At 36.6% G+C, this 26,591-nt stretch overlaps 1 protein-coding gene and 1 non-coding gene across 2 annotated transcripts; one reads left to right on the forward strand and one right to left on the reverse strand.

Moving 5' to 3' along the window:
- Positions 1-1,482: 1,482 nt before the first annotated feature.
- Positions 1,483-2,106, forward strand: LOC121253453. The gene has a single exon (XM_041153467.1). The coding sequence runs from the start codon at positions 1,483-1,485 to the stop codon at positions 2,104-2,106; it is 624 nt and encodes a 207-aa protein (XP_041009401.1).
- Positions 2,107-18,613: 16,507 nt separating this feature from the next.
- On the reverse strand, positions 18,614-18,720 carry LOC121253752. The gene has a single exon (XR_005938472.1). It is a non-coding gene; the product is annotated as a small nucleolar RNA R71 (small nucleolar RNA).
- Positions 18,721-26,591: the final 7,871 nt, after the last annotated feature.

A 26,591-nucleotide genomic window follows, 5' to 3' on the forward strand; every position in this document is an offset into this window, starting at 1 on the left:
GACCAAGGGCTAAATTGTAAATACACTAAACTAAAATGCTTCTAGAGATTTCTACCGAAAGCTGTCTTGAAATGTTTAAAGGGCAGTTTTATAAATTCAATGAAAAACAAACATGCAGGCTCGTTTGGTACATAAATTTAACTCAACTCATCATTATAATTTTTTTAAATTTTAATATAAAATATAATAAACAATTTAATTTTTTCAAATCTCAAAATAATAATAATATTAAAAAATAATATTCTAATAATATTTTATCATCTTAACTCAACTCATCTTAACTCAATTTAACATCCAAACACAATCTTAATAAAAAGCAAATCTAGAAATCTGTTAACATACGAAGAAAGCAGAAATGAAAAGTTTCATTGAAGAAGAATGGTATCATGCAACAGCGAGAAACCAACTCATCTTGAGAGGAAATCGATGCGACAAATCCAGTGAAGATCAATGATGGTGAAGCTGAAAATGGGCTCTGATTATAGTGGAGTTCAGAAAGAAAAATAAACTTAGTCTCAATAATACTAACTGAGAATCAAAAGAATAGGGAAAGAGAGAAAATGAAAGAAAAGGCAAGTCAATGAGGCTTACCACTAGTGGAACAAGAAGCCGAGCATTGACAGATTTGGAGGCCGAACAGATTGTGATGAATGACGATAGATGAGATCAAGAGAAATTTTACTTGATGCAAAAGGTCGGTAACAAAGAATAAAGGAGGTAGGGTATTTGCTACTCTGTTGAAAGAATGTAGAATATAAATTGAATTAATTAATTCTTATATTGTAACGTCTAAAAATCGAAGAGATGGATGAGGAATAATTGAAACAGAAACAACAGCTAAAAATCTGAAGGATTTTAATAAATTAAGAATTAAAATTAATAATAATAATACCAATAATATAAAAAAATAAAATAATTCAAAATCTTTAACTTAAAAAAAAAAATCGTGGCTGTTACAATACTGCAATAAAAATCTGTATAATCCCATACATTTTAGGAGGCCTTGGACAGTCTATACCGAAATTAGAATCTGTTCCAGTGCATATACTGCATTTTCTCAGAAGTGGTAATCCAAATGAAATGAATGAGATTATCAAGGAGACAAGACATGATTCAATTATCTTGACTTGGTTCCCTCTTTTGTGTAAACGATTTATACACCAATAAGATATATAAAGAGTAAGTTTATCAAAGAGTGCTCCCAGCAAACTTCTCATAACTCCAATAATTGACGTTGGAAATAGCTCCTCAAAAGAATAATCATGTTGACCATCTGATGTGTCCCATATTCTAACTACATGATTATCAATGGTAATCAACTTTGGTTGAAAAACAATAGCTCCAAGATTGTTCCAAGATTTAGAAGAAGTTCTCAGATGGAACCTTGAATCAAATCTTTTTTATTAGGGTTTCATGGCCAATGTCGTTGGCCTTACGGCTTTGGCGTCGGCGTCAGGTTCTCGCTCGTGATCTTTTGCGGATATGGTTCTTGATCCTCTTCAACCTCTTCTTGAGGTGAAGGTTTCTCTTCAAGCGCCACAGATGGTGGAGGGAGAAGTCTGCATCATTTTTTCTAAGGAAGAACTTGATCGATATGCCTTACCGTTTCAGTTCTCCTTGGTGTTGAAATTTCTACGGCAACGACCTTCATTGGATACCATCCGGTCGTTTATCCGAGCAAGATGGGGTCTGAGTAAGCAACCAATTGTATATTCTATGCTAAAACCTAGAAATGTCTTTGTGCGTATGACAATTGAGGAAGATTTTGTAAAGGCATTTGCTAGGAAAAGTTGTGAAATTGATGGCTTTTCTTATCGGCCTTTTCACTGGACTATTGATTATCATGAGGAACTAGAACCTGTGAGGGTCCTTGTGTGGTTAAAACTTCTAGGTTTGCCACCGATTTTTTATCATGAGGATCTTCTGAGAAATATTACGTTGCCGATTGGAAGGTTCCTTAAGAGAGATAATTCTACCAGATGCGCGACGAGGACGGATGGGGCACGTGTTTGTGTGGAGATGGATGTTTCGAAAGATCTGCTCAAGGCTTTATGGATTGGTACTCCTCATCATCCTCTCAGTTTTTTATCACGAAGTGGAATTTGAGACCTTCCCGGCATATTGTGTACATTGTAAAATGCAGGGTCATAATGTATTAACGTGTAAATGGAAAGCGAAGAAGAAAGAAAATGGGGCTTCAAAGGGGAAGAAAGATGGGGGTGTTACTGGAGTGTGGGTACAAAAGACTAATAATGATATACCGTCGGGTTTTCAGATAGGTGAATCCAGTAAACAGGAAAATTTGGGTCCTCAAGATGCAGAATGTAATGCTCAAGATGTAGAATGTGATGCTCAAGATGCAGAATGTAATACTCAAGGTGCCGAATGTAATGTGCAAGATTCAGTTAATGATCATACTCCGATAGGTAAGGCCACGGATGCACAGAAGGCTAATAAAGAAATACCATCGGGTGTTCTATTAGGTGAATCCATTAATCAGGGGAATTTGGGTTCTCAAGATACAGAATGTAATGCTCTAGATGTAGAGTGTAATGTGAAGGAGCCTGTTGTCATGGATTCTATTGCTTCAGAGCCGGTTGGGATGTTTTTGGAATCAATGGTTTCTCTCGGAGGGTTGGGACAGGGAATAGAGGCGCCGGGACGGAGGTATCAGTGGAGGTGGGCCCAGTTGAATTAGCTTATCTAGAACACAGGGAGATCACACCCCAACAATTTGAGAGGACTAGGTTCATGTTCCAGAGCCCAGGAGTTATTGGGGCAGTTCTGCCTGAACATGTTGATGGTTAATTAGGAGGGGTTGATCTCTCGGTAGGAGAGGCAGAATAGGTTGTTAAGGTTGAAACTTTCTCGAAGAATGAAACTGATGGTGAAATGGAACATTTGGCAAAGGACAAAGTGGTGGTCTCTGATTCTGAGATTGTGAAGGAAGCTGTTGATAACCAAAAAGCTATGAAGGAGAGAAGTTCCAAGAGGGTAATTCGTAAGCCCTCTAAATTAAATATTTGATTATGTCTTTTATTTATTGGAATGCTAGAGGTTTAGGGACATCGCGAAGGAGATTAAAATTGTTAGTAAAGAATTACAAGCCCAAAGTTGTTGTTATTGCTGAACCCATGCTGTAGGAGTCTCATTTGGTTTTATGGAAAGAAATATTGGGATTTGAGTATTGTCTATCAAACGATGCTGTGGGTGGTAAGCTTTGGTTTTTTTGGAACCAAGCTGTGAACCTCTCGGTACTGTGTATGGAAGACCAATTTATTTCCATTAAAATTGGTTATAATTTGCAAGATTTTTTATTGACAGTTGTGTATACGAAATGTTCTTACGTGGGAAGACGTAGATTGTGGGATTCACTAGCTAATTCAAGGTATTCTCAGATGCCTTGGATTGTGGCTGGTAATTTCAACATTATTCGTTCGGACCAAGAGAGAAGGGGGGGTCACCCTCGTTTAGCTCTGGCTATGGAAGAGTTCAATGAGTGGATAGAAGCTAATGGTCTTATGGAGATGCCTTTCTCTGGAAATTTGCTATCTTGGTGTAATGGGCAATATGGTTTGTCTAGACAATGGGCGAGGTTGGATTGGGTCTTGATGAACATTAATGGGTTAAATCAGTTTTCAGAGGCAAGAGTGATTTACATAGCCAGATCTTCTTCTAACCATTCTCCCATGATTATAAAGTTTGAGCAAGATAATATTCGGTATGGTTTCCCATCTTTAAATTTCAACAAATGTGGGTATCGCATGATCTATTTTTTGAATGCGTTATGAGGTCTTGGCAAGCGGATCTGGGACAGGAGGTAGGAGGTCTGGTGAAGCTTATGATTAAACTCAAAAGATTAAAAGTGGTATTACGAGATTGGAACAAGAGGATGTTTGGTAGAACTGAGCATCATATAGCTGATCTTGAGTGTTGTGTAGAAGGTTTAGAGGCGTTATTGCAGGAAAACTATTCGGAGGAAGTTGAGGATGAGCTTATTGTTTCTAAGGTAGAATTATCAATGTGGAATGAGAGAGAGCAAGTGCAGTTGTCCCAAATGGTTAAGCAGTAATGGATTACTAAAGGGGAGGTAACATTAGAATTTTTCCGTGCTGTTTCTAGAAGGAAAAATCAAGAGATTTTTACAATGACTTTACAAGATGGTACTGTTCTTTCTACTCCCGAAGATATACATAATGGAGCTGTCCAATATTTTCAGTCTTTCCTTTCTGAAACTAGGAGTAATTGTGAACGGCTTGATTTTTCTGGTTTGGTGCAACCAATTGTTTCAGACCTTGAGATGAAGGGTTGTGCAGCCTTCCTTCAGCCCAGGAAATTTTTGATGCTTTGGATTCCATGCCGGTCGATAGTAGTCCTAGCCCTGATGGGTTTGGTGCAAGTTTCTATAAGTCATGTTGGCATATAGTGGGTTCGGATATTATTGAGGCAGCTAGGGAATTTTTTTAATGGGATTCCATTACCATGGTTTTATAGTGCGACATTTTTGGTACTTATTCCCAAAGTAAGTAATCCTACGAGTTTTGATAAATTCAGGCCGATCAGTCTTTGCTCTTTCTTCTATAAGATTTGTTCAAAAATATTGGTGAACCGTCTTTCACCTATTCTCCATAAGATTATATCTCTAGAGCAAGGTGCGTTCGTTACAGGACGTAGCATATATGAAAATATTAGTTTGACTCAAGAATTAATTCATGGAATACACAAGCCATGTCATGGAGGGAATATTGTGTTGAAAATTGACATGGCGAAAGCGTATGATAGTGTGTCTTGGGATTTCTTGCTGAATGTGTTGAAGGCCTTTGGTTTCTCTGATTTTTTATTATGGATTATACGGCAATGTATATCGTCATCGTGGTATTCTATAGTGCTTAATGGAGTCCCTAAAAGTTTCTTTAAAGGAACGAGAGGATTGCATCAAGGGGATCTAATTTCTCCTTATCTATTCATTTTGACGGAAGAGGTCTTGACTAGGTTGATAAAGAAGCAGGTTGAAGTTGGCAAGATTGTTCCTTTTTCTCATCCTAGAGGTACTCCTATTATTTCTCATCTTCTTTACGCGGATGAGATTGTTTTGTTTTCAAATGGAGGCAAGGCATCATTGAGGTCAATTTCAAATGTCTTCAAAGTATATGAAGGGTGGTCAGATCAGGTTGTAAGTAAAAGTAAGTCCTCTATATATTTTTCGAAACATATTAATGCACATAGGAAGAGAAGCTTGCTTAGAATCTTGGGATTCTCATAAGGTAATTTTCCTTTTGTGTACTTGGGAGCTCCGATTGTTTCAGGAAGATTATTGGTCAGGCATTTTGATTTTATGATTCAAAAGATCCGAGGAAGGCTGGAAGGCAAAAATGCTTTCAAGCAGGGCTAGGTTGTTACTTATTAAACATGTTATCCAAAGTATGCCGATTCATTTGCTTTCGGTTTTGAACACTCCGAAATACGTCATTAATAAACTTAATTCCATAATGAGCACCTTTTTTTGGGGTAGCATTGACGGCAAGCCAAATAGGAAATGGTTTGCTTGGAGGGAAATGTGTAAACCAGAATCAGTAGGAGGTTTAGGCATCCAAAATTTACAGGATGTCCAATAGTCTTTACATATGAAATTGGCATGGAATTTGCTGTCTCAAGTATCTCTTTGGGCTGATTTTTTTTTTTTTAAAAATGTAGCAGGTAGGCATATTACAAAAATTGATTCAAATAAAGGAACGAATTTTTGGAGAATGATTGTGAGATGTATTCCATTGGTTTTGGATAAGTCTAGATGGAAGGTTAGAGATGGCAAGATCTCATTTTGGAGGGATAATTGGTCGGGTTTGGGTGCTCTTGCTGATACACAAGAAAGCTTGGAATTATCGAATTTGCAATTGGAAGCATGTAAGGATGAAAGAGGATGGAATAAAGAACTGTTTTCTAGGTTGTTGGGGAATGAACAAGCTGCAGTGATTGTTGAGAGGCTTGGCAGAATTAAACCAGGTGTTGATGTCCTTATTTGGCTCCCAAACAGTAATGGTAAGTTCTCTACTAGTAGTGCATTGGAGTGCATTCATGCTCGGGTTCCAGAGTTTGCATGGGCAAAGTGGATTTGACATCCGGCATTACCAAATAAAATTTCAATTACAATGTGGAGAGCTTGGCATAATTGTTTACCAATTGATGAGGAGGTTCGGCGATTGAATATCCCCATGGTATCGAAATGCAGCTGTTGCTTAACTGGGCAGGAGGAAAATCTGGATCATATATTAGCTAAAGGTGAGCTAGCTGAACAGGTGTGGGCAAATTTTGTTTCAGTTGTGGGACTGCCTTCCCTGCAAGGAAAGCTATGCGGGAGAGAGTTGAGTTCTTCCACAGAAGGGCGAAAACGTCTATTAAGGGGGAGTCAACTAATTGGTATTTTGCCTACCATCATTTCTTGGAGATTGTGGTGGAGTTGATGTCAAGAAAGAATGGAGGATAGAAAAGTTTCTCTCGGTTCAGTAATTGTTACGATTAAATATTAGCTGGTTTGGGTGGCCTTGAAGATTAAGGATTCAAAGAAAATAAGTGCATGTGATGAACTGGTTTTGAGGAATTTGCAAATTCCTTTTAAACCTTCGACTAATAACATAGTGAAATTTGTTCAATGGAGGAGACCGGCAGTAGATTTTGTGAAATTAAATATTGATGGTTGCTCTATGGGGAATCCAGGTGAGGCTGGTGCTGGTGGGGTGATACAGAACTCTAACGGTAAATTTATTTGTGGTTTTTCGAATTTCCTGGGAGAACAATCCAATAATGCTGCAGAGGTGCTAAGTATTTTGTATGGACTTCTAACCGTTTATCTTATGGGGTTTAGAAAGGTGGAAATAGAAATGGATTCAAAATTGGTGGTGGACTGGTTGATGAAGAAATAGTGTAGTTTATGATACTTGGAAGATTTTGGGAAGAGATAATGGAGAGATTGGAGGGGATTCAGTTTTCTATTAACCATATTTTCAGAGAGTCTAATGCCGTTGCAGATGTTTTAGCAAAAATTGGTGCTAAAGGTTTAAATAAGTTATGGGTTGGGAATGATGGGATTCTAGCTTTAATCAGGGGTTTAATTAGACTAGACATAGGAAGTGTTCCTTATATTCGTGTTTGTTCATAATGATTCTTGTAATTTGTTTCATTGGTTGTCATTGTTTATTTTAGTGGTAAATAAGTTTCAGCTGGGTTGATTTTTTTTTTATTTTTTATTTGTAAATCTCCAGCTTAGATGAATTTTGTATAAGGTATTCTTTAACCATAATTAAGGATTTATTAATAAACTTGAGCGGAGATCACTCATGGACATGTGGTCATTCTCTCTTATTTAAAAAAAATATATATATATCAACTTTGGTTGTTCAGGATTTAGAATACGATGCCATTTAATATCCAATATTGGGCCCTCATACCTGTGATGCTTTACTCGAATTGGATAAGATGAACGCAAGGCATAGCTCAACACCTTTCCTGTGCTACTTTCTACGGCCAATGGGAAACCTCCACCTCTATCAAACTCCAATGAAGTCACATCTTCACTATAAAACCGCTTGCTTCCTCTGCTCCTTGAAAGAGAAGACAAGCAACCCCTGAGAAGATCTTTTCTAACAACTAATTGTTTTTGCAAATGACGTCGTTGCATTACCTTCCCTCGGTTTTCTTTCGAAGCTCTTATTTAGTTCCAACTTTCCACTAGCTAATTCCAAAACATACACCAAGGCATATTCTTCCGATGCAGCTAATAGTTTTGCAAAAAAATTATCAGATAAAGATTGCATGCAAGATAATGTCAATGCTAAGAAATCCTTATCTTCATCATGAGTATCTCAGTAGATGTAGTAAAGCAAGGCCATAAGAACCTTGGGTTCCATATCTGCAATGACTATTTCAGGATTATTTCCATCCATTCCATAAAGGAACTAGCCAGTTTCAAATACTTGAGAACGAGCAGCCAGCACTAGCCTGTGAGCATGAAACCTTTTCCCAAACACGTTGAAAGTAATATCTGAACATTCCTTGTTCTCCAGTAACATACCAAAAGGTGCTCCAATATCAGATTCAGGGACATGCATGGAGAGTAGTCTTGAACAATCTATAGTAGAGACCATGACAACAACAGTACAATTTACTTTCAAGCAATCATCCTTTAAGAAAACTGATGATCCAACCATATTCCATCTAAAAAATTGTTTGTAGCCGCACATGCTGCCTCTATACTTGAGGGTGTTTGGCCCATTCTCGAGGGAGTGATCAAAATGGCTATGGACCTTGAGCTTGCTGACACCACTCTGATCGAAAAGAGTGAGCTCGAAGATGGCTGAAACGTCGGTTTCCACAAGATTTATTTCTCTTCCTCTATCAAAGAGCCCCAAAACACCCTTAAGTGGCAATATATCAAGCCAATGGGCAGCAAGGTTCTTATCTACCAAAACTTGCCACCCCATGAGAATTTCCCAGTTTCCTCCACCAAATATTACAACAGAATTGTAAAGGGATTCAAATATATAAAAAATACCTTCAATTATATATTTTGCACTTGAATCTCCATCCAAATCTTGATCATACAAAACAAAGTTATCACCATTGGCATGATACAATGTTAGCTCCAGTCTCCTAATCAACGGTTCCAAGGGATTCGCTTTGCCTAATCCATGCAACCATGATGCACCCAAGTCAATTGGAAAACCAAAGGAGTAATCTGTACAAACACGACTACCAATCCTATCGTGATTCTAACAGGACAACTTGAAATGAGACATCATGAAGAGCACAAGCAGCTACAATTTTAGCCATTCCCCCCGCCAATGACAATGACAGATGGCTTTCGCTTGAATGGGTGGGTGTCACTGAAGTCCCCGACATCGGCGCTGTCATCATAGTAGTGGTGGGTTTCGTGCTCACTAACCCTTCCCATGTTGATTTGGAGTTCCCGTTCGTCATTGACCTCAACCACCACATCTTGGCACGTCTGCCTTGAAGATTTGAGTGATCAGGGTCTCCTTCCAGTCGATCTTAGCATGCACGAACGAAGACTCTTCGAATGAGAAGGGATCTCACCCGTAATTGCAGGCCTCACGTCCTCCACGATGGTAGCTTTGAAGGCCTTTGCAATCTCTCCTAAATTGTCAGCGGCGGAATTAGTAGAATCATCTATGACTTTCAAAGAACTTCTGGAGATAGGGGAAAGAAGGATCTCGTTGGGATCAACTTCCATGGATGCCACAGCTCTCTCATGCATCAATCGGATGTCCCCCTTTTCTTCAACAACTACTGATTTTTGTTTCGCTATCGTTGAACCCACTAATTTTTCGATAATAGTATTCCAATTAGGAATATTGTTTTGTTTTGCCAACCAGTTAAGCACCATATCTATCAACTCATTCAAGCGATTATTAATCTCCTGAAGACTCTTTTCATAAAGTCTACATGCCATTGTAAGGCTTCTTGTTGCTGCTCGAAAAGTATTTCATCCTCCATGGATTGTCGGGTCTGGATACCAATTGTTATGAACCCTGTTATAAATTGTTGTGATGTAACTAGAAAGGGGAACGGAAATGTAATGATGGATGCTATAATGGAAATCAAAGATGGCTATGAGGTGTTTGTGAAAATGCTAAAGAGAGTCACAAATTCTATTGATAAAAAGGAATCTTTCGAGGGATTCCCAACCACCTTACAGACTTCAAAACCCTTGACAATTTCCAGATCCCCCTACAGTTTCCTCTCCCTTTCTCATATATCCATGACTTGTGAATATGTAACTAACTTCTAGCAAGTCATAAACCAACCTAACAGCCACTTGCAAATGACAGTAAAATAGCACCATTTGGTGTTTTTAGTCCCAAAATGATGTGTATTACAACAGATCTAAATGACAGACACTAAAGACTCAATTAAACCTTGCGTATTGCAGCTCCTAAATGACAAACAAGCTTCAGCCCACACGCTTCAGTTTATTCTTCAAAACGCAGTGCTTCATGATCCCTTTCAATGCCTTCGTTCCTAGCTCCATGCTCCTCCACTTAGTTCACTTTGCAGATCTTCACCTTCCATTCAACATGTCATGACTCCGGCGGCTGGAATCCTAACAGAGAAGAAGAAGAAGTCGAAGTGGGTAAGTTTGAGTTCGAGTAAGTGAAGTAAAATAAGTGTGAAGTGGAAACGGCATCGTGTGTGAAGCTGTGTGAAAGGGTGAAGTGAAACGGTGCAGAAAGGAATTTACAAGAAGGAGGCTATGCAGCATTTTGATTACTCACAGAGGTCAGGACTAATAAGTGTAAGACGCACCATTTGAGAATTAAAGACTTCAAACAATGCATTTTGGGGTAGTGGGGTTAGCTGAGTCCCAGTTAGACGCAACGTTTGGTGATGAAATCCAAATGGTTCATTTAATCAGTCTATTACTTTCATTGAGTCAATTCTGGTCAGTTTAGCAAATAGTAGAATTAGTTACATATCAAAAGTGGAATGAATAAAAGGAAAATGATGAGAAATCTGTAATAAGGCATCAAAAAGAATATTTCTGTAGTGGAATTTGGAGGTTAAGAGATTCCCTCGAATAACACTATTGACAATTGATAAGTATTATTTTTATGTGATTTTTATTACTCTTTTATTTATGAGTAGTGTCATTTTTCCTTCAATACTATTGATTTTATTTTATTTCCACATATCTTTAATTATTTTATTGGATTTGAAGAAATGAGAAGATTTAGTACAAAATGAGAGTATTTTGATACAAAATAAGAGACTATGGATCCAGACCGATGAGAGGTAGTGAGATCTAAATAGAGTTGATGAGATTTGGGCGAGGAGACTTATCCCGTGGGTAGCAAAGAGATTTCTCTCGCCCAAAGGCGAGAAGACTTACCTCTCGGTAGGCGAGGAGACTCACGGCCAGGAAGTGCAACCAGATGGTGTGAAGACTTGGCGACAAGACTCTAAGCAATTAGATTTGGCGACTAGTCTAACAACCAACTTAAAAGACCAACCTAAACGATATCGTGGGTAACAACAAGAAAAGATGAGAGGAGTCTTTTATCCCTGATGGGAGTCTTTCTACTCGGTAGGCGAGAAGAGGGTCGTGTGGTTTTTGTGACCTCCATGCTAGTTATATTCAATGCACACGGTATCTACTTGGTGGGATAATTCCTCCCGACTGAGATCAATCTGCTATTGACCACCAAATCCGAGTTCCAAAATCAATATATTGTGATTGAGCTGAAGTATTGCATATTTTATGTATCTAGAACCATTATATTTTATTTATTTCATTACATTATTATTAGTTTTAGATGGAAAAATGGTTAAGATGAATAAATTCGAGTTGTGATTTAAATTGGTTAATAACATGATTTATGTTTAATTTTATAACTTGTGATTTAATTGGATAATGTTCATTCACATGCACAACATTTTTTTTTAATATTCTATTCTTCTTTTTTTTATTTCTTTTCTAATTTTTATTTATTTTTATGTAGGCAAAGAAATGCATGAGAAAAGTCAAAGAAAAAGGCAAGTCAAAAAGTCAAAAAAAAGTAAAAAAGACACCAATCTCTTGGTGTTTGGTTATTAGACAGGCTCATTTGGTAGAGCCAAAATAAAATGAAAAGAAACACATGCTAAAAACGCACGCACGCACGCGAAAAGGGGCAAAAGAGGATTAGGTGGAAAATTCAAACTTTGGCATGTGGGACCCAGCAAAAGGGGTTTTTGTTTTTTCTTTTCATTTTGGCTTGGGAGACGGACGAGCAACGACTTCTTCTTGGTATTAATTTTTTTATATAGACGCAAACGAAGAGGGATACAACACAAAGAGTAACACCACATGTAGAGACATTGAAGAACTTTGAAGAGTCTAACGTTTGCCGCTGCCCAGCCTCCTCCACTGCTTTCCATCTTCATCTCCATCTATTTGACTTGCTCTTTTATTTCCCTAATCTCTATTTGATTTTTAGAATCATTTGAGTTTGGATATTTTATTTCTAGTATATTTAAGTTTGATGTAGTTATTTTTCTTGCTCTTTTAAGCTTTCGTTTAACAATGATTACAATTGCTATGAATTGATTTTGAGAATTTGTGTTTTGAATACAAGGATGAACTCTAGAATATTGATTTTAGGACTTTTCAATTCTCAGTTCATATTTTATCAATTACTTTCTAATTTAGTTTAATTTTTGGCTTAATTTTATTAATCTCTTAGTTTCATTGCATATTAGATTAATTAAAACTTAATTAGGACTTAAATAATTTCAGTTTTATTATTTAATTGATTTGATTGTTTGATTGTTAATTTCAATTTGTTAGTATTTTACATTTCATTTCGACACTCAAAAATTCAAAAATATGAATCTAGTTCATGACTAGTACCCTTTTCATTTCCGTTGTACTCTTTCCATTCATTACACATACCATCATTTTTATTTTCTCTTTGTGAATATTTTCACAATTTTAAACGAGTTTGATTTTAAGTAACTTTTCCTGATGAGACGATTTTGAAATTTATTCCTAATTATTACGCGACATCCTCCTGCACTTGGGATAGCCTTTGTGCTGCTCATTTTTTAGTGATTCAAGTTTTTGGCGCCGTTGCCGGGGAATAGTTGCTTGACGTAAATTTAGACTCGTTATTTTTTATTTTTTATCTCAAATGTTTCTTTCACTATCTGATCTCTGATTACACATTTCACTTGTCACCTACTACTCAATCACTTGAACCTTACTTATGCTATTTGGACTGATGTTTAATGTCATGGGTGAGAGACAATTGAAATAGGTTGGTTAAAGTTACATCGAGCACTGAGAATAGTATACACAGCCCAGAGACAGATAGCCCTTCTGTTTTTTCTACAGACGAGGACATTGAAATTGAACAAACCATGGCTGCACCTGCACCACGCACTCTTAGGGATTATTTGCAGCCCACTCGGACGACTATACCATCATGCATTATTTTACCTGATGCCCAGAAAAATTACACCACTACTGAAAAAGAATTGCTTGCAGTGGTTTTTACACTTGATAAATTTCGGGCTTACATTCTTGGTTCTTCTGTTATTATTTTCATTGACCACTCTGCTCTTAAGTATTTGTTGGCTAAGAAAGATGCAAACCCACGCTTGATTTGTTGGATTTTACTACTTCAAGAGTTCAACATCAACATTAAGGACAAGAAAGGAGTTGAAAATGTGGTAGCTGACCACCTCTGTAGATTGCCATCATCCTCCTCTTCAAATGTCAGCCTTTCTCTTGACGATAGTTTCTCGGATAAGTAGCTGTTTGTGATTAATAGAGCTCCCTGGTATACTGACATAGTCAACTATCTGGTGACTGAGCCAATGCATTCTAAATGATCCACCCAAGATAAGCGTCGATTTATCTCTGAGGTACGACACTTTTACTTTGATGATCCATATCTTTTCAAATATTGTTCGGACCAATGGATTTGAAGATGCATTCCTAATGATGAGTTTTGTTCTGTGTTGAGATTTTGTCATATGGGTGCATGTGGTGGTCATTTTTCAGCAAAGAAAATAGTTGCTAAAATTTTACAAAGCGGTTTTTACTGGCATTCCATGTTTAAATATGCTTATAATTTTTGTAAGGCTTGTGACCCTTGTAAAAAATTAAGATCCATTAGCAAAAGAGACATGATGCCTCTTTCCCCTATTCTTACCTTAGAAATTTTTTATTATTGGGGAATAGACTTCATGGGACCTTTTCCAGTTTCCTTTGGAAACACATATATTTTAATAGCTGTGGATTATGTTTCAAAATGGGTGGAGGCCGTCGCTTGAAAAACAAATGACCATCGTGTTGTCCTAAAGTTTTTGCAATCTTTGTTTACTCGCTTTGGCATGCCCAAAGTTATCATTAGTGATGGGGGTTCTCATTTTTGCAACAAACTATTTTCTACACTCATGAAGAAATATGGTATCACCCACCGAGTTTCTACCCCTTATCACCCTCAAACAAATGGGCAAGCATAATTGGCAAACAGAGAGATCAAAATCATTTTAGAGAAAACTATCAATCCTAATAGGAAAGACTGGTCAGTTAAGCTTTTTGATGCTTTGTGGGCTTATAGGATAGCTTTTAAAACAAATCTAGGGATGTCTCCTTATCGATTAGTTTATGGTAAAGCTTGTCATTTACCTGTTGATATTCACCATCGAGCTCTTTGGGCTATAAAGCATGTTAACATGTCACTTGATGAAGCTTCAGGGTTGAGAAAATTGCAGATCAATGAATTGGATGAAGCTCGTCGGGATGCCTATGACAACGCTCAGCTGGCGAAGGAACGCATGAAAATTCTACATGATCAGAAATTCATCCCAAGCATTTCACACTTGGCCAGGAAGTTCTTCTTTACAACTCTCGCTTACATGTTTTTCCTGGTAAATTGAAATCCCGATAGAGTGGGCCGTACATTATAAAGAAGGTTCATCCTCACGGGACGGTAGACATTGTCAATCCGAAGAATGGAAATAGCTTCACTGTCAATTGACAACGTCTAAAGCCGTTTCTGAAGGTCTTTGATCCACACGAAGAGATCTTACTTGTGCAAGGTTCCAGGGAAGTGTTTTGATCTTTTCACCCTTTACAGCTTTCTTTACTTGCATTTTGTTGTTTTGCTTTGATTTTATATTTCGTGTTGATTTTTTTTGTTTTGCTTGCTTATTCCTGTGCACTTTGTTTTCTTTCTTTCGATTAATTGAGGACCATGTCTCTCACTAGTTGGGGGTAGCGTGTGTGCACAGATTAAAAAAAAAGTTAAATTAATGTGATGTGCATTGATAGACACATGATTGACACACTCTATTTCAAGTATTTTGTGAAATCTGAGCATCTTGGTGGAGTAGTTGAGCAGAATCATTTTGTGAAGATTTATTTTCAAGCTTAAGCATAGAGCATGATTTTGATGCATCAGATTTTGTTGATGTGTGGCTTGAAACACCGGGATGCTATACTCATTGAGATGAGACTTGGTGAGATTTTTGTAGAACGAATGGAAAATTTTGAAGGACATTTTGCACATGCTTACACTTGTAGTGTTTCTTATTTACCGTTCACTGATTTAACACAGGAGAAGTAAACTGCGAGACAACCGAGCCATGCTTTAAAAAAAAAAAAAAAGTAAAACAAAAGAAGAAAAGGAAAAGAAAAAAAAAAGAGAGATTTGAAAAGAATGAAAAAAATAAAGGGCTAAAGGTAGCTTAGTGAGATTTCCTAAGTAAAGGGCTAGAAACAGTTACCCAAGATTTTGGGGATTGAGTGTTCAACCTTTAAAAACAGAGCTGGCGTGAAAACTGCTAGTCCCCTGAGCTTTGAGGTAGTTAGAATTAGTAATGATTAATCTTCAGGTTGAAAAATCTTATGACAAATCATGGTTAGTAATGAGGAACACACAACCAGTTTAGCTCCACATACACATTTGAGTTTTGATACATTTGCCTCAATTCTATGTGAAGGATTGTTGAGATAGTCTTGGTGGATATAGCCCCTGGGGGTTGAGTAGTAACGTGTCACTTCTGTGAGAATTCAGAATTGTGTTTGATTGTTTCTATTTGGATTTTGATCTTTATGTAATATTCATCTCAATTAATTTTCACTATTTTGCTCAACGATTAGCAAAACGCTAGTTGGGGGTGTGATTGAGCTGAATTATTGCATATTTTATATATCTAGAACCATTATATTTTATTTATTTCAATACATTATTATTGGTTTTAGATGAAAAAATGGTTAAGACGAATAAATTTGAGTTGTGATTTAAATTGGTTAATAGCATGATTTATGTTTAATTTTATAACTTATGATTTAATTAGACAATGTTCATTTACATGTACAACATTTTTTTTTTATATTCTATTCTTCTTTTCTTTTCTTTTTTTTCTTTTCTTTTCTAATTTTTATTTATTTTTATACATGTAAAGAAATGCATGAGAAAAGTCAAAAGAAAAAGGCAAGTCAAAAAGTCAAAAAGAAGTAAAAAAGACACCAATCTCTTGGTGTTTGGTTATTGGATGGACTCACATGATAGAGGCAAAATAAAATGAAAAGAAACACAAGCACGCACGCGGAAAGGGGCAAAAGAGGATTAGATGGAAAATTCAAACTTTGGCATGTGGGACCCATCAAAAGGGGTTTTTGTTTTTTCTTTCCATTTTGGCTTGGGAGACGGACGAGCAACGACTTCTTCTTGGTATTAATTTTTTTTTATACGGACGCAAACGAAGAGGGATACAACACAGAGAGTAACGCCGCACGTAAAGACATTGAAGAACTTTGAGGAGTCCAACGGCTGCCGCTGCCCAGCCTCCTCTACTGCTTTCCATCTTCATCTCCATCTATTTGCCTTGCTCTTTTCTTTCCCTAATCTCTATTTGATTATTAGAATCATTTAAGTTTGGATATTTTATTTCCAGTATATTTAAGTTTGATGTAGTTATTTTTCTTGCTCTTTTAAGCTTTCGTTTAACAATGATTACAATTGTTATGGATTGATTTTGAGAATTTGTGATTTAAATACAAGGATGAACTCTAGAATCTTGATTTTGGGGCTTTTCAATTCTCAGTTCATATTTTATCAATTACTTTCTAATCTAGTTTAATTTTTGGCTTAGTTTTATTAATCTCTTAGTTTCATTGCATATTAGATTAATTAAAACTTAATTATGACTTAAATAATTTTAGTTTTATTATTTAATTTACAGATTAATTAAGATTGTTTAGTTTAGTTGATTATTTGATTGTTAATTTCAATTATTAGTCTTTTACATTTCATTTTGACACTCAAAAATCTAAAAATATAAATCTAGTCTATGACTAGTGTCCTTTTCATTCCCTTTGCACTCTTCCATTCATTGCACATACCATCATTTTTATTTTCTCTTTGTGAATATTTTCACCATTTTAAATGAGTTTGATTTTAAATAACTTTCCCTGAGGAGATGATCTAGGAATTTATTCCTAATTATTACGCGACATCCTCCTGCACTTGGGATAGCCTTTGTGCTGCTCATTTTTGAGTGACTCATATTGGCGACCAAGTCCTCCCGAATTCCTCAATTCAAGCCGCATATCACTGAATCTTCCATTTCAGATAATCATGTTATTTTTGGGATAATTTCCTTTTATGTTAACATGTATCTTTATAAATTATTTTTCAGATTTTTAGGCTAGATTGTAGTCGCAGTTATCCTGTTTCCATATTTGAATTTCGACATCTATTGAATCTTGACTTGTGGAATGAATAGGGAGTTCAAATTCTAAATGAGAGTTGAGAGTTTTTCTATTTTAGAGTCTGAGTCTAAGTTGAGAGTTCCAGTTTTTATTCTTGAAGTGTTCTTTCAAGAAGGCAGAACTGGAGGGCTGAGGCGAGAGCCGAATGCTTCATTAACCGACTTCATCAAAGAATACAAATTTTATTCTTTTTCTTTTTAATTTAATTATGAACTAAGTCTATTTTCTAGAGCTTTGATGTAGCCTAGCACCGAACACACATTTTATATTCCAAGTTATTTTATTTTAAATATTTCAATGATTGAGTGTTTATTCGTTGTTTTTAATACTTGTAATTTTCTATCTAACTATTGTTCGATTTATTGAATCACAATGAGACCGAGAGGTGATTTGTGATTATAGCTGTAGGATTAAACACCATTAGTTGAGTGAAAGCAGAAATGCTTTATGCGACTAGTGTGATTTTCAAGAAAAATCTAAAGAACTTAATAAGTCTCTTATTAGTTAAATTCACGTAGAGATATGGAATTATTAGTTAGAGATATTTTTGGCATTGTTCGAGAGAAAATATTGAATAGTTAAGGTATTTTTATCATCAACTTGGGATAATTGAGATTCTATAATAAGGAAGAATAAACTGTGTAAGATTTGCTAAGTGAAGTAAAACGCTCTAGATCTATTCTCATTATTTTTAAAATCTTAATTTTAATATTCTTTTCTTCAATTTAATTTAGATAAACCATCCTCAAATTTTGGTTTTCCCAAATAGTAATTAATTTAGTCAATTTCAATACTCAATAGTATAGTTATTCCCTGTGGGTTCGATAACAGTTTTCTTTAAAACACTTTACTACTTATTACGATTCTGTGCACTTACAGATATATTTTTGCGCAACAAGTTTTTAGCGCTGTTGCCGGAGAAATAGTTTTATTTTAAAAAAAAAGATTTAATTTGATCTCAGTTTGATCTTTTTCTTTTTAGGAATCAGAAGTGTATGCGCCGATCTAAATCATTAAAGCATGCATTTTTTGATCCGAGATTGAAAGGACCTTACGTCGGATTAATAAAGAGAAAATGGAAGAGGTCGCCACCTGTAAGGTTAATATGGCTGACCAGGAGCACAAGGCGCTAAAAGACTATGCGATGCCCTCAGTCAATGGGGTGATGTAAGTATAAGGCGACCAGCTGTACAAGCTAATAACTTTGAGAGTTTTTTATTTTCACTTAGGGAAAAAGAAAAAATTTGGTTGAATTCCTTGCCACCCGGTATCATCACCACCTGGGAGGAGTTGGCACAAAAAATTTTAGCAAAGTATTTCCCTTGGGCCAAGACAGCGAAATTAAGGAATGATATTACTAACTTCGCCCAATTTGAGGGTGAATCATTGTATAAAGCGTGGGAGAGATACAAAGACTTATTGCGCAAGTGTCCACATCATGACCTCCCCGCCTGGCTTCAAGTATAGACATTCTATAATGATTTGTGACCCACAAATTGATCTATGGTTGATGTGGCCGTTGGAGGAGCATTAATGAGTAAGGCCCATGAAGCCGCCTATGGACTTCTGGAAGAATTGACATCCAGCAATTATCAATGGTCTGCGGAGAGAGCAATGCCAAGAAAGGTAGCTGGAGTTTTTGAACTTGATTTTATTACCACACTAGCGGCATAGATGGCAAATCTTTCACAACAACTAGGTAGGATTAATGTTAATGTTATTCAAACTAACGTTGTTTGTAATCATTGCGTAGGAAATCATTCAAGTGTAGATTGCCAAGTAGGGGATCCTTTTTGTCCAACTGAGTCAAGAAGAAGCCCACTACGTGTCCAATTTCCAATGTCAAAACAATCTTTATTCAAACACGTTCAGTCCCAGATGGAGAAATCACCCTAACTTTTCATGGAGTAATAACCAAGGGCCGGTTAGACCACCTCAATAGTTTTCACAGTAAAAGAAGAAGTCGACACTCGAGGATATGTTCATGCAATACATGCAAAAGACTAATATGGTGATCCAAAACAACTCGACATCCATCCGGAATCTTGAGGTGCAAATCAGTCAGCTCTCCAAGATGCTTACTGAGAGGACAATAGAGACTTTACCGAGCAACACTGTGATCAATCCAAAGGAGCATGTCAAAGCCATAGTGTTGCGAAGTGGGGGGACATATGACCAACCGCAAACAGTAAGTACCGAGCGAAATGCAGAAGCTGAAAATGTGGAGACTGAGAAGAAGAAAACCGAGGACGAGGTGAAAGAAACCGATCCGGAGGCGACCGACCAACAAGCTGAGAAGACTTGAGAGAATAAAGGGGCTGCAAAATCTATGAAATCTAGTGAGTCTACTTCTGAAACTTATTCTCCTTCAATTTATGATCTACTAATTTCTTTTCCTCAAGGATTAAAGAAAAATAAAATTGATAATCAGTTCTCTAAATTTCTGAGTATATTTAAGCAATTTCATATTAATATTCCTCTCGTTGAAGCCTTAGAACAAATGCCTAAATATGTAAAACTTTTTAAGGATATATTATCAAACAAGCGGAAGTTGAAGGAGCATGAGATTGTGATGTTGACTCCTCAAGATCCAGGGAGTTTCACGATCCCTTGCACTATAGGAAATTCCTATTTTGATAAAGCTTTATGTGACTTTGGGGCAAGTATTAATCTAATACATCTCTCTGTTTTAAGGAAACTAGGTCTTGGAGAAGTAAAGCCGACCACAATCTCTCTACAGTTGACGGACAGATCTATCAAATACCTAAGAGGACTCATTGATGACATACTGGTGAAAGTTGATAAGTTCATCTTCCTCGCCGACTTCATTACTTGATATGGAGGAGGACGATGAGATCCCTTTGATACTAGGCTGACCTTTCCTGCGACGGGGAAAACTTTAATTGATGTCCAAAAAGGGAAACTCGTTTTGAGGATTGGCGAGGAGCAGTCACTTTTGATGAATTTATATCTATGGAATTCCCTTCCAAGGTATATTCCTACTTTCAAATAAGTGACCGAGACATGGTCAAGACCGACGAGACTTATGGAGCTGTCTTACTCACTCTACGTCTATTGAATCCGAAGATGAAGAAATTAAGGAATGTGAGAAATATTTGGAAGCTACACCTTCTCTTTCTCATTCAATAAAACTGAAAGTGGAAGAGCTAAACTCATCTGAGCTGACGTCGCCCAAGCTTGAACTAAAACAACTTCCATCAAATTTAAGGTATGCTTTCTTAGGACAAGACTCTACTTTTCTAGTCATTATTAATAGTTTCTTAAGTAATGTAGGGAAGAGAAGTTGCTGAGAGTTTTGTGGGAACACAAGATGGCATTGGGTTGGACCATCTCGAACATCAAAGGAATTAGTCCTTCAATTTGCATGCACAAGATTTTAATGGAGGATAATTTTAAACTGATCGTCCAACCCCAGAGGAGACTAAATCCATTAATGCAAGAAGTGGTGCACAAAGAGGTATTGAAGTTGTTAGATGCTGGGATCATTTATCCAATCTCAGATAGTGCATGGGTAAGTCCAATGCAAGTCGTCCCAAAGAAATGAGGGATAACCGTGATAAAAAATAACAACAATGAACTTATATCAACGTGGACAGTCACGGGATGGCAAGTATGTGTAGACTATCAAAAACTGAATGATGCAACTTGGAAAGACCATTTTCCCTTACTGTTTATTGATCAAATGCTAGAAAGACTTGTCGGCCACACCTACTACTATTTTCTAGATGGATATTCTGGGTACAATCAAATAACCATTACACCAGAGGATAAAGAGAAGACCACTTTCACCTATCCTTACGGCATTTTTGGATATAGGTGTATGTCTTTTGGTCTTTGCAATGAGCCAACCACTTTTTAAATATGCATGATATCAATTTTCTCAAACATGGTGGAAAATTTTTTAGAAGTCTTCGTGGATGACTTCGTGATTTTTGGTTACTCTTTTGATAACTGCTTATATAATTTATCTCTGGTTTTGCAAAGATGTAAGGAGAAAATGTTTGTTTTAAATTGAGAAAAATGTCATTTCATGGTCGAGGAGGGAATAGTACTCGGCCACCATATTTCCTTCAAAGGAATTGAGGTCGACCAAGCAAAGATAGAAGTTATTGATAAACTCCCAACACTGACCAATGTGAAAGGCGTGAGGAGCTTCTTGGGTCACGCCGGGTTCTATCATTGGTTAATCAAGGATTTTTTTTCAAATTAGTAAACGTCTCTACACTATATTGATTAAAGATACTCGGTTTGAATTTTCTGCTAAATGCTTGCATGTTTGAAACATTGAAAAAAAAAATTAATTTCAACACCTATCATTGTATCACTGGATTGGAATTTACCTTTTGAATTCATGCGTGATGCTAGCGATTATGCTATAGTAGCTGTTTTGGGGTAGAAAAATGATAAAAAATTTCCTGTTATTTATTATGCAAGGCGAACCTTAACAGAAGCTCAACCGAATTATGCTATTACTGAAAATATTTGTTAGTAGTTGTGTTTGCCATTGACATATTTCGTTCTTATTTGATAGGTTCAAAGGTGGTCATCTACACCAATCACTCGGCTCTTAAATACTTGCTATCCAAGAGGAAAGCCAAACCAAGACTGTTACGATGGATTCTGCTACTACAAGAGTTTGATTTGAAAATAAGAGATAAGAAAGGTATCGAGAATGTAATGGCCGACCACTTATCTTGCCTTGAGCTTAAAGAGGTGGCTGGCAAGGAGAATTTCCCAATTAATGAGACCTTCCTGGACGAGCAATTAATAGCTATACAAGTTATTCCATGGTATGCCGACATGGTAAATTATTTCGTGTCCAAAATTCTCCCAACCGAGATGACATATCAACAAAAGAATAAGTTCTTCTCTGACTTGAAATACTATTTCTGGGAGGAACCTTTTCTATACCGGCACTACGCAGATCAGATAATCAGAAGATGTGTGCTCATGGAAAAGATGAAGAGCATACTCATACACTGCCACTCTTTGGAAGTGGGCGGCCACTTTGGTGGAGCAAAAACAGCAGCAAAAAGTTTTGCAATGCGGCTTTTATTGGCCAACTATTTTTAAAGACTTTTTTAATTTTGTTACTTTGTGCGATCACTGTCAAAGGGTTATCAACATTTCTAGGAAACATGAGATGCCTTTAAACAATATTTTAGTGATTGAATTTTTTTATGTTTGGGGTATAGATTTCATGGGTCTTTTTCCATCCTCATATTCTAATAAATTTATTTTGGTGGTTGTAGATTACGTCTCCAAATGGGTGGAAGCGGTCGCCTTGCCAACCATGATGCAAGGGTCGTGGTGAATTTCCTGTGGAAGAACGTCTTTTGCTGATTTGGCACTCCGAGATAATCAGTGATGGCGGAAATCATTTTTGCAATCATCAATTTGAAGCGTTATTGACTAAGTATGGAGTTACCCATCATGTAGCGACACCATACCATCCTTAAATGAGCGGCCTGGTCGAGGTGTCTAATCGGGAGCTGAAGCGCATACTGGAGAAGATCGTGAGTGTCTCCTAGACAAACTAGGCGAGAAGGTTAGATGATGCGCTATGGGCCTATCGGCAACATTCAAAACACCGATCGAGATGTCACCTTATCGGCTCGTTTATGGAAAAGCCTGTCATCTACCCGTGGAGCTAGAACATATATCCTATTGGGTGACAAGGACACTGAACTTTGATTTGTAAGCGGTTGACGAGAAAAGAATACTGCAAATCAACAAGATGGATGAGTTCCGCAATGATGCTTACGAGAATGCTCGGATTTACAAAAATAAAACTAAAAGATGGCACGATAAACATATTTTGAGAAGGAAATTTGAAGTCGGCCAAAAAGTTCTATTATTTAACTTAATGGCCGACTTTGACCCTTCCCAGGAAAGCTACGCTCTCGATGGTTGGGACTGTTTGTGGGGAACCATGTTTTTTCCTATGGGACGGGTGAAGTCCATCACGAGACAAAAGGCACATTTAAAGTAAATGTAGCTAGTTTGGCAAGTGAGAGTATCTCAAGTACTTTCACTACTATTTATTATTACTTTTCACCAATTTTTCTACTATTCATTACTTTTCATCTACTTTTTACTACTTTATTATTACTTTTACTTATTCACTATTTTTTCACTACTATTCTCAACACTTTTCAGGTATTCTCACTACTCAAACCTAGCCGACCTAGCCTATGGATGGAGACTTTAACTCGGAAAAGTGTTCCTTCGATCTCGCTAGTAATAAATGATGAGAGGACAATGTCTAGCTAGACTTTAAATAAAGTCATTTTGGGAGGCAACCCAATTTTTTATTTTATTTATTTTATTAATTTTTATTTTTGCTTAATATTATTCTTTTTCTTTCATTTTGCAGGAATGATGAGGCGAGGAGATCTCCAAGAAGTACACGACTGCACTTTCAAGGAAAATATTAAAATGACAGAATTGGACAAAATCAAGGGAGCATATCTTACCTTCTCTCATTCTTTGCTTTAGTTTCTCTTCCTTTTTTCCATTGAGGACAATGTGCTATTTAAATTTGGGGGGAAAAGATGTTATTTTCTAAAAAAAAAATATGATAATAATAATAATAATAATGATGATGATGATGATGATAAAAACAATATGGTTTGATGAATAAAAAGCCTATAATAAGAATATGATTGAAATTTATTATATTTTTTTAGGAAAACTTCTCATTGCTTAGGTCTAATTATTAATTCTTTACTTGATCTTACTTCATTTTATATTTTCTATGTTCAATGAATGCTTTTTATGATAATTAATTGTTTTGAATACCTAGAGAAATTTTATGTGATTTTTGTGAATTTATATGGTCTCAACTTACTCTAGAACTTGTTTGATTACATTCGAGGCGAAATCATAGACAAAATATTACTGGAGAAATGATTAAGGCATTCTTTGGACTGATTGAGCCTTTCAAGCTCACATGTTTATTATCTTATCTCTAGCCGCCTCTTTGAGCTTTATTTAAAAATATTTTGACCTTATATTCTTTTTTAAAACTCATATTCCCTACCTTAATTGAGTTTACACACTGATTTCCTTACCTTTAAAAAGAACTAGGTTTACACAAAGTAACGAAGTCACAAGAGCAAGAGATGTAGAAGGTCTACAAGTAAAGTTAATTATAGCAAGTATGAAAATCATAAGTTTTGGGGTGTGAAAAGTCAACTCAGCTACTATGTGGCCAACAAGAAAAGGTCGACGAGAGTCATCCAAAAATGCACTCGACATAGTATGGAATATTTCACACACAAAAAAAAAAAGAAAAAAAGAAAAAAAAAGACGTCTGACCTACCAAATAGAGGGGTAAAAAGATAAATACTTGAAAGTACAATAAAGAGAGGTATGTTGAGAGATTTACAATTATTCAGAAGGGATGGTTGTGAGAATGCTCTATTTGTTTTGTTAGTGTTCAAACTTAAGTTATCTTGCTTTATTGGAATTCTACATTTTTTTTTGTACCCCTCATTCTAGTCTTACATTACAAGTTTAATAAGTACCTATTGATCCCTGGTGATAGTTTATGTTCTATATTAGTGGAGAGCGATTTGAAAAGTAAGCCTATGGAATTTTTGGAAATCCATTATTGATTTACTTGTCTGCATAAAACTATCTAGGGAGCTGATAATGAAGCGAGAATGATGGGTATGCATGAATGTGGGGGATGGATAATGCAGTGGAATGGAGTTCGCCATCGATCTAGAATCCGATGTTGCACCGGTTCATAAGGCTCTGTACCGAATGGCGCCAGCAGAGTTAAAAGAGCTGAACAGTCAATTGCAGGAACTGGTAGATAAGGGATTTATTCAGCCTAGTTATTCACCCTTGGGAGCACCAGTGCCATTTGTTAAGAGAAGGATGGTACCCTTAGAATGTGTATAGATTACCAAGAGCTCAATAAGGTAACCATCAAGAATAAGTATCCCCTACCTCGAATTGATGATTTATTCGATCAACTCCAAGGCACAACTACTTTTCAAAGATTGACTTGAAGTCGGGATACTATCAATTGAGGATAAAGGATCAAGATATACCCAAGACTGCCTTTAGGTCTAGGTATGGGCCTTATAAGTTTAAAGTGATGCCTTTTGGACTGGCCAATGCCCCTGCAACATTTATGGATATGATGAATAGAGTATTCCAACCTTATTTGGATTCTTTTGTGACAGTTTTTATTGATGACATATTGGTCTATTCTAGAGAACCAGAAGAGCACGCCTGTCACCTTCGATTGGTTCTAGGAAAGTTGAGAGAACATCAACTTTATGCAAATCTGAATAAGTGTGAATTTTGGTTGGAGGAAATTAAATTTCTTGGTCATGTTATGTCCCGAGATGGTGTAGCAGTTGATCCAAGTAAAATTGAAGTTGTCTTAGCATGGCCACGTCCTGGTGCATGAAATTTGAAATTTGGAGTTTCTTGGGACTCGCTGGATATTATCGCAGGTTTGTGGAAGGTTTTGCTCGATTGTCTGGCCCTCTCACTACTCTTACCAGGAAGAATGTTGAGTTTGTTTGGTTAGACAAGTGCGAGAAGAGTTTTCAAGAGTTGAAAAAGAGGTTAACTACAACACCTATTTTGGCGCTTCCTGAACCACACAAGTCGTTTGTGGTCTTTAGTGATGCTTCCAAATTTGGTCTGTGATGTGTTCTTATGCAGGAGGGAAGATTCGTGGCGTATGCATCTCGCCAATTGAAAGATCATGAGAAGAATTACCCCACGCATGACTTGGAGTTAGCAGCTGTGGTTTTCACTCTTAAGATTTGGCAGAACTATTTATATGGGGAGACTTGTGAAATCTACACTGATCACAAGAGTCTAAAGCATCTATTCTCTCAGAAAAATCTTAATATGAGACAGAGGAGATGGTTAGAGTTAATCAGTGATTATCAATGTGAGATTAAATACCATCCAATGAAAGGAAATCAGGTTGTGGATGCGCTAAGTCGGAAGTCTTATTCGGTTGATGAGGCTGAGTCATCAGGGTTAGGCTCTCTCTTTTGTGGTATGAGGAGACGTCTTACTAAGAGTTCGCAGCAGGAAGAGATGTTGACTTCAATTCATGATATCCGAGTTCTTGATTTTGAGGAATTAAAGACTCTGCAGGAAAAGGACTCAAAAGTTGTTAGATATTAGAGAAAGAGTCAAGAAGTCACAAGGACTCACACATTTCAATCTAAGCAAAGATGACATTCTTTTATTCTGAAATTATAGGGTGATTCCTACAGATTCGGAATTTAAAGAAAGAATCTTGATTGAGGCCTAT

The sequence above is a fragment of the Juglans microcarpa x Juglans regia genome, chromosome 2S (genome assembly GCF_004785595.1).
Source record: "Juglans microcarpa x Juglans regia isolate MS1-56 chromosome 2S, Jm3101_v1.0, whole genome shotgun sequence".
Taxonomy (NCBI): Eukaryota; Viridiplantae; Streptophyta; class Magnoliopsida; order Fagales; family Juglandaceae; genus Juglans; species Juglans microcarpa x Juglans regia.